Here is a 9,474-nt window from a genome sequence, read left to right as displayed (position 1 = left end):
TTATTTTACTTTATACCCATATATCCTTTTATGTAATCTTAAATATTTCAAAATTTTCTAGCTATTTCTGTCAAACATTTTTATACAATTAAAAGCTACAGCTTCTAACTTTTAGCTACCACTAGTTACATTTGTCGAACACGCCATTGGTTTACACAAGTCTCTTACGCCCATGTGGCTTATTCCGGACTTCAAATATATATATATATATATATATATATATATATATATATATATATATATATATATATATATATATTTTTATGAATTGAAATGTTTTTGTTAAAATAAAACTGTTAAGAACATGGTTGTCAAAATCGCGATCTTGATCGTAGAATCGTACGATCCTATATATGAAAATTGATTCGGATCGTATTTGGGGTAAGATCGCAGGTAGGATCGTAAGATCATAGGTAGGATCGTAGGATCGAGATCTGATCCGATCATACCTTCCCTTGATTTTTTTTTTTTTTTCAAATAAATATTTTTACGACATTGTGGCTTTTACCCTTTATCAATTTACCGTTTATCATTTGGTGTTGTGACTTCTAACTAATATTTTGAAGTTTTTATAATTTTTGAACCAAAAATTGAATGTTTGAAATATTTTTCATGTTTTAAAATTATAAATTAAAACTATGTTTTATTTTGTGGGATCTTAGATCCCGATCCCGATCTTACAAACTCAAAAACGATCCTAAATAAAATCACGATCTTGACAACCTTGGTTTAGAATGTTAATTTAAACGTTTTTTTTTTAATTTAATGAGTATTGTTTAGTGGCGGCTTTGTAAACTATGGGATCAATTTATCGTAAGCATGTTATCCATTGGCCTCTAGATTCAAAGAAATACCAAGTCAACCTAGAAAAACCCCTATATTTTCTGGGGTACGTGTGTATTCCTAACAATTGTCAACATTGTTAGCCATTAGGTAGAAAACGGAATTCCATTATCTCGGAATGATTTGTATAAATGCACAAGCATTTTTTCTTATCGCATGGACGACTTTTCATAGTCAACCTATTTGAATTGTGTCTATAAAAAAGTCAGACAAATATGCAGACCATCAAGGATAAAATAACTGATCTAAACGCAACCCGTAAAGCCAGGTCTGAAGCTAAAAACGAGGAAAAGGTATAAACCCAATGTAATGAATTACATTGTATGCATTACATTACGTACAAACATTTCATATATGTAAATATTTCCCTTGGATTCATCTATATCATAGGATGATTCGGTATGATTCATCTACATGCTCTTAATTTATACATGTTTTTTTTGGATTCATCTATACCTTAGGATGATTAATTATGATTGTAGTTGAAAGATTTGTTTGACAATATCATCAATGCATATTGAGTTTTCTTTCAGGCTGAGAAAGAATTGGCAAAATCCAGGGCTGAGGTAGCTCATGAGATAAGGCTAGCAAAAGAAGCAGAAGCTTCAATGGAGGCGCATGTTAACAAGGCAGTTGAAAAGGCTGCCCAACACGACGCTAAACAACAAGGCCAACAGAGTAAGGATGTCCAAAACAGTCAGCAAGGTGCGGCAGATAGTGTTACTACCAATCCTTCTGGTGGAATGAAACAGTCAAATATACCAGGACATCTCTCCAAGTTTATGTAGGTTAAGTCAATCTTGTCTCCGGACAATGTTAGAATATACAACGGGGTTTTCTTTGGACTTTGTCTTTATTAATCTTGAATTTTTGTTCAACTTTGGGTTCCATTATTTTATTGCCCTTCCAGTTTGGTTGTACAGAAATTTTAAATAGTTGGAGTCCTTTCTAGTTTCTATGATCTGATCCCTCTTGGTTTTTATTTTTAAAGGGAAACTACGTTGGTGTATTTGGATCAACCATTTTAATATAGATAAACTTCCATGCGTATTTTAACATGCATGTTCACCAATGGCCGAACACGGGCAACAAATTTTAACAGTTTAATAAATCTCTATATAATTAAAAATGGTAGTAATAATAAAATGATTACAAAATATATAGTTGAATATATATGATAATATTTATAATTGGTTTTAAGAGTTTTTATATATTAGGGGAAAAAGTACATTACATTTTTTTTTAATTTCCTAACAAATTTACAACCTTAAAATGAAACACAAAAAATTGACAATCATAAAATTAGTGATTAAATCTTAGATGGTAATGAATATATACGATAACAACCAATATATATAAAAAAAAGTCATGAAATCAAATAAAAGCTAATAAATAGTTAAATAACAAAAGGAAGTTAGATTGGATTTTCGTGGGGTGAGTTCATTTACCTATTGGTGCCATTCACCTTTTATGGTATAATCAGGTATAATTCTGAATACTATTAGGGCATCCACAATGCATTGAACTCTATAGAGTTCAATGGATTGTCACATCATCTTTCTACAATCCATATAACTCTATTATTTTTTTCACTACAATGCATTGAACTTTACAAAGTTCAATAGATTGTAACAAAATGTAATTTATAGTAAATATTTAAGTATTAAAAACTTTTCTTTTTCTCATTAAAGAGTTCAATGGTCATTGAACTTCAAATTCACTGAATGTCAAGGTGGCATCTCATAATAGTAGAGTTTAACCCATTGAATGACGCATGGACCTACCACCTCATTCAACTCTCTCATTGAACTCACCATTTGGGATGCTCTTAGTACGAATGTTAGATTCAATAATGCATTTAGTGGTTTTTATGGAATAATGCGTGTAGTGGTTTTTAGGGAATACCTACGTAGAAAAAGTAGATTCATTATGGGTAACATTTTTTTTAATGTTACAAACACTATATTTTATATTTCATATAACATTTCTTTAATGTACTATATGTTATATTTAAGATTTAATTACATGATTAGAACTGTAAATTAATATTAAATCGTTATTATTATAAATGGAAATCTGCAAAAAAAATCCTCAAAAGTTTGGCTTATTTAACGCAAAACATATTATTTTTTTTCAATTAAGTCTAAAAAACCGAAAATTCTTAAAAAATAGTTGTTGTGCCCAATTAATAACGGTTTTCAGAGCCAAATCGTAAATAAACAGTCATATATAATTTTCTGGTTAATAAAGTTAAAATTTAAAAACTCTTCCTCAAATTTGTTTTTTTATATATACTAAATTAGTTCGAAGAAAACGCATACTTTTTTATTAAAAAAAATTCAAAATAAAGATATCATAAACATCATTTTCACTAAAAAAATTAAGCTCATTTATATTTATCGAAAATCACAACAAAAACTATATATATATATATATATATATATATATATATATATATATATATATATAGGGCTAGGTTATAATGTGGATGAATAATTATTGTGCGGACGTGTGTACAGTGTTAGTCTATGAGAATTACTAAGAGAATGAGTTGTTTACTAATTTGACCACGTTCAATATTATACAAATATCGTTATTTTCATGCATTCTCACTAATTCTTATTCATTTTTGTTGCTACACATCGTTTTTCCCTCATTTTCTTTCTTACAGAATACGACTCAATAAACATTCTGACAGAATGAGAATAATAATAAAAAGTCTATAATAACTTTATAGACGATTTAATGAGTGAGAATGTGTGAGAATGACAATAATTATGTAAGATTGAACGTATTTATATTATTAAACAACATATTTTCTTTGTCATTCTCACATAATAACATTGTCCACACGTCCGCACAATAGATGTCAATCCACATTTGAACCTAGTTCTATATATATATATATATATATATATATATATATATATATATATATATATATATATATATATATGTATATCATTTTTGAAATTTATTTGCGATTCTCGTTAGAGTTTCTTTGCAACTAAAATCATAACTATACCATTTTTTCTTGCGTTTTTGTAACTATTGTAACTTTTATAATATTCTTTGACTATAATCAACTATGTTGACATTTAAGCTTTATGTTGTAGAAAAATTTGAATTATTTTGATAACTTCTAAAAAAAAAGTAGAAAATCCTTTTATTGAAATTCTTTACACCTAAGACATTTATATTTTACACCGAAGGTCTGAATAGTCAAAAATAAATGTAGCATTTGACATAGAAGCAGGCTCTATACGACAAATCAATAAAGTTATATTAACTTATATTAGATATAAGTTATATTTTTATATTTGTATTTATCATATATAATTTAAGAGAACTTTTATGGTTTACCACGTGTAGCTTGTTTCTAAGCAACATGCTACCTTCATTCTTATTGGGTGTAAAAATGAAATGAATTAGAGATAAAGAATTACAATAAAGGGAATTTTTTTTATGTGAACAAATTTAGTTCAAGCTGTTTTACAACATATAACTTAAATGTCAATATGGTTTAATAGTTGTAAAAATCGTTATAAGAGAATTACAATAACTATAAAAACACATCCTAAATATGATATATAGTGACGATTTTAGTTGCAAAGAAGTTTTGAAGATAATCACAAAAAAAATCCCCAAAAATGATATCTATAAATTATCGTTATCTAGTTTTTTAATAAATAAAAATGAATTTTTTACTTAAAAGAATGCAAATTGTATCTTTATTTGAGTTTTTGAATAAATAACTATGAGTTTTCGTTAAATTAATTTAGTATATATAAAAAATCATTAGAAAAGTCCATAAACTTTAACATTAATAGTGGAAAAGGCATCCTGATTGTTTATTTACAATTTGCCCTAAAAACTGATATTAACCAGATACAATGGTAATTTTGCTAGTGTTTATTGATTTGTTGAGCTTAATTCCAAAAAATAAAAAAATAAATAAATCATTTTTTATTTTTGCGTTAATAGAGCCAAACTTCAGAGACTTCTTTTTGCACATTTCCCTAAAATAAAAAATAAATAGGAATTATGTAAATAATATTAAGAATTAAATGTTTATATGTGGTAAATAAAAAATCAAATTACTATTATTAAATTACCACATTTCTACAAAAATTAAATTGGTCATTTGCGATCAAAACCAATAATAAAAAAAATTAAAAGCAGATAACCCTATTAAAATGTGAAATGAAAGACGTAAAAAGTAAAGTAAAACCAACTTGAAGATCACAAAAAATTTGATATGTAAAGTGAATTGAAAAACTCTTTTCTTTTACGAGTTTAACGTCACTCGATAGCTGATAGCAGCTCATAGGGCCACGTAAGGAGGCGATGCCTCAGAACCTATGTTGGAGACTAGGCGGAAGCGATCTCATCCCATCCCAAAGGCCAACAACCGGAGAAGGAGCTTTCAAGCTCACCTTCCATCTCGGAAGCCAACAACCACACATGAAGCGTTCCATCTCCCATTCCAGCCCAACAACTGGCGGGAAAGCCTCCTAACAACAAAACAGTGTGACCTGACAACCTTAGTGGTGCACATATCACTGCCAATCTCATGCCTAAGCCAATCACATGCCAAGGAAAAGAGTGGAAGGCATCTCCTCCAATGAATGCTAAAGTCTTGTATCCGGACTGGCGCTCTTGTCCCCCAAAAGTGGAGTCACTGCATTGACCTTACAATATAAGGCTAAAAACCATGCTCTCAACAATTAGTTCCCTCTTTGTATCTTACTCTCAACACTCCATTAAAACGCATACTAACTTGACCGTCGGAGCATCCTACCGGGATCTCCTCCCGGAGTACAACTGACGAGTGTTTCTTCTTGTGTTCTAGGGATCGATCGCAGGTGGTAACCCCATCAGATAAGCCTCAGGCTACCACTTCACATCATGTGCGCCATCCGTCATTATGACAACCAAAACTGAAATCTACCAAACAATCATAGGAAACAATAGCGACAGAAGAAACAACAGGGTCATCTAAACCCCAAAGTCTAATAGGCCTTGTGGCATCGCCACCACCAAGCGTCGCCGCCAATATACCACACACATTGCAGCCAATGGTTGTGTTATCATCCCCAATTACACCAATCACCCAACCTTGGATACAACCATTTACATCGATGAACATCCGACCATTCCAACTCATATGGCCATATGTTAACGGAGCACAAACACAAAATTCATTCCAACTCATACGACCGTATGTTAACGCAACACAAAAAAAATCATGTTCGAACACTGTTTCCAACAACTACCATACACTTGGAAAAAAGGACTCAAACTAGCACCAGGAAGGTTGATAGAATTCGCAGTGCACAACATCTGGCCAATCGGTATTCTCCATTTAACATGCATTATAGGGGATGAACGGAGTGTTAGGGAGAACACAAGCATTTTGGAATTCATGATTGTCAAGACACCAAAAGAACACAACATAATACTCGGATAGGGAGTTACATTACAATTCAAAGCAATCATATCAACGATCCATTACCTAATAAAATTTCGTACAAACGAAGGAATCCCCACCATACTTGTAAAAGCACCACAAAGAAAATAATGTAACTAGGTGCTCAAGCCAGAAGAGTTCACCAAGGGGTAGAAGCGCCTAAGAGAAGACGAACCGAAAAACAAGGAAGTAATCCACAAGAAGTTCCTTGAGCAAACATTATGCATTAGAAAAACTTTGGAAGAAACGGCTAGAATAAACCTCGTGGCATTGTTGAAAGAATATAAACACATCTTCACATGGAAACCAAAAGACATGGTTGGATTGACATAGTGATAATCGAACAAGGTATCAACATCTCACCTGGCAGCATCACAATAAAACAAATAAGACGAGGAAAAGAAAGGGAACATAATAAATCCATCAACAACGATTTCCTAAAACTCGTTCAAGCCGGGATTCTCTTATAAGTATTTTTCCCTTCATGGATAGCCAACCCTGTTATGATGAATAAACACAACGGCTCCTGGTGGATGTGCATCGACTACAACGTCCTGAACAAAGTGTGGCCAAAGGAGCTACCTATTACTACCTATAGACCAAAAAGTGGAATAATTGTTAAGGTTCAAGTGTTAGCGCTTCCTTGACGCATAAAAATGGTACCATCAAATCATAATTATAAAAGAAGACGAAGAGAAACTGCTATATATGTAGACTATGGAACGTTTTACTACAAAAAAATGTGTTTTAGGCTCAAGAACGCAGATGCCACATATCAACGCCTGATAAATAACATCTTCAAAAACGAGATAGGAAGGAACGTATAAGTCTCGTAGACGACATGGTGATCAAAAGCACAGATGACTTCACACTGCTATCAGAATTACAAGAAACATTCAAAACAGGAAGAAACAAGGATGAAAGTAAACCAGTAAAGTTTACCTTCATAGTGAAAGAAGGACAATTTTTGGGATACTACGTCATCAAGCACCACATCCAACCTCTCCATGAAAAATTCAAGGATGTGGTAGAAAGAAAGATACATGCAAACCTGCTGGAAATGCAAGATATTAATGGTGAACTAGTAGCCCTAGGAAGATTCATAGCAAAATCCACTAAGAAAGCAATACTGCTTTTCAAAAAGTTAAAAAGATGTATCGACAAAAGCAACTTTAGATGGACACCAAAGCACACAAAGCGTTGCAAGAATTACGAAAACACCTCCAACAACTTCCAACCCTAGGATGCCGACTACCAATGGAAACGTCAACAATCTACCTAGCAGTGTCAGTGAAGCAATCAGTGAATATCTTAACAGTGGAAAGAACCACATGATAACTGTCCATCTACTTTGTCAATAGAGCCTTGCAAGGACTGGAACTCAACTACCCCATCTTAGAGAAGCTTGTGTTGTCCCTTATATAATACCACACCCCTAGCAGGCAGCAGAAACGTCGGGCGGTGTGAACATAGGGAAATTGGATTGAGCCATATATATATATATATATATATATATATATATATATATATATATATATATATATATATATATATAGGATTAAATATGAATTATAAATATTGTGTGATTGCATAACTAGATCTGGAGCCTCGGATTATAATTATTAATGACTGAGATTGTTATGGTATAACATAGTTATTGTGTTATAAATCACACGTTAACATTGCTTTTGAAAAAAAGATGTATCTAAGGGTATTATAGACAATTTTATTCAATACCAAATAAGAAAGTTATTATTATCCGGGGAGTTATTACTTTTTTCAAATCAAGGAGTTACGATTATTATTATCCTTGACCCTTAACCATTAACACATATAGTACTTTCATTCTTCAAGAATCATACTAGAATCTAGTGATTGTTTGAGAATTAAAATTCTTAAAGAATATGCATGTATATAATTTTCAATAATATCAATTTGCATAAAAATAATAATATTTCTTACTACAAAGTTGATATATTCTCATGAGAATAATGTAAAAACTATTAAAAAATTAGAATATCACAAAACACAAAGTATTCTTAATATATAAAATAAGAATATATATATATATATATATATATATATATATATATATACAGAGAGAGAGAGAGAGAGAGAGAGAGAGAATAGAAGAATTCTTTGTATTCTTTAAATCATATTTTGTAAGAATAAAAAAGAGCCGAGAAAGAGTGATTAAGAATGAAAATAAGCAACATACAATCAGGAATACATATACAATATTTTAATGAATATACACAACTTTCTATACCATATTTTTCAAGCATATGTCATCATTTGTTAAAAATATACAAACAAATTATGATATATAATATATTCTTTAAGAATATGTCATCATTCTGTAAGAATTTGTCATCATCTTGACGAACATGCCTTTGCTTTTTGATGGTTTTCCCATGCCTCTATCTTTACATCTTCATGTTTAAACCTAAACACATAAATCATTCAATTAAAACACAAAAACATACATGAGAGATCATATGATGCAAAATAACTTAAGAACATTCAAAATAATGATGTCCAGTTACATTTAGCAAAATAAATTCTCATCAGTTGTGTTTCCTTTATTTATGTCCAGTAATAAAACAAATTCATATTTAAGTGCAACAACCTAAACCTTTGGGTCATTGGTGGGAAGTAAAAAGTAGGGTACTGGTTATGTTAGGCCCCACATAGTTTATATTTTAGCAACAAAAAGGAAGAACAAAATCAGAACTTATGTTTATCCTTTTTTTAATAGCTTAAGCATGACTACAAAAAAAATTAAGAAACATTCTGAAAGAATACATATTCTTAAATAATATGGTAGTATGCATTCTAAAAGTATATCAATAACAACCTTTCTCTTTGATTATCGAATTGAAGGTTCTCTAATTCAACTTCAAATAACTGCAAAAATAGATATAAAGATTTAATTGTCATGAAATAAAAGTAATAAAAAAAACTAGAATGTTAGACTTTTTTTATCAATCTTATAGAATTACAGGTCCTCTATGTTGATGAATCTTATTCCAAATTTATGACCTTTCTATGGCAATGGTATTGTATTGTAGCTTGAAGAAGTGAAAATGATTTGAAATAAAAATATTTATTTAGTACTAAAAGTGCAGTGGTTATCTAATATAGGATGTTATAAAAAAACT

At 30.7% G+C, this 9,474-nt stretch overlaps 1 protein-coding gene across 1 annotated transcript; it reads left to right on the top strand.

The window, feature by feature from the left end:
• Positions 1 to 978: 978 nt before the first annotated feature.
• LOC145107307 (uncharacterized) lies at positions 979 to 1,861 on the top strand. The gene is made up of 2 exons (XM_079044166.1): positions 979 to 1,136; positions 1,377 to 1,861. The coding sequence occupies exons 1-2, from the start codon at positions 1,059 to 1,061 to the stop codon at positions 1,629 to 1,631; spliced, it is 333 nt and encodes a 110-aa protein (XP_078900292.1). The 5' UTR covers positions 979 to 1,058; the 3' UTR covers positions 1,632 to 1,861.
• Positions 1,862 to 9,474: the final 7,613 nt, after the last annotated feature.

The sequence above is a fragment of the Lactuca virosa genome, chromosome 1 (genome assembly GCF_052849685.1).
Source record: "Lactuca virosa cultivar CGN04683 chromosome 1, Lactuca_virosa_CGN04683_v6, whole genome shotgun sequence".
Lineage (NCBI taxonomy): Eukaryota > Viridiplantae > Streptophyta > Magnoliopsida > Asterales > Asteraceae > Lactuca > Lactuca virosa.
Note: the sequence above shows the minus strand (reverse complement) of the source record. Positions and strands in the feature narration are given on the sequence as shown.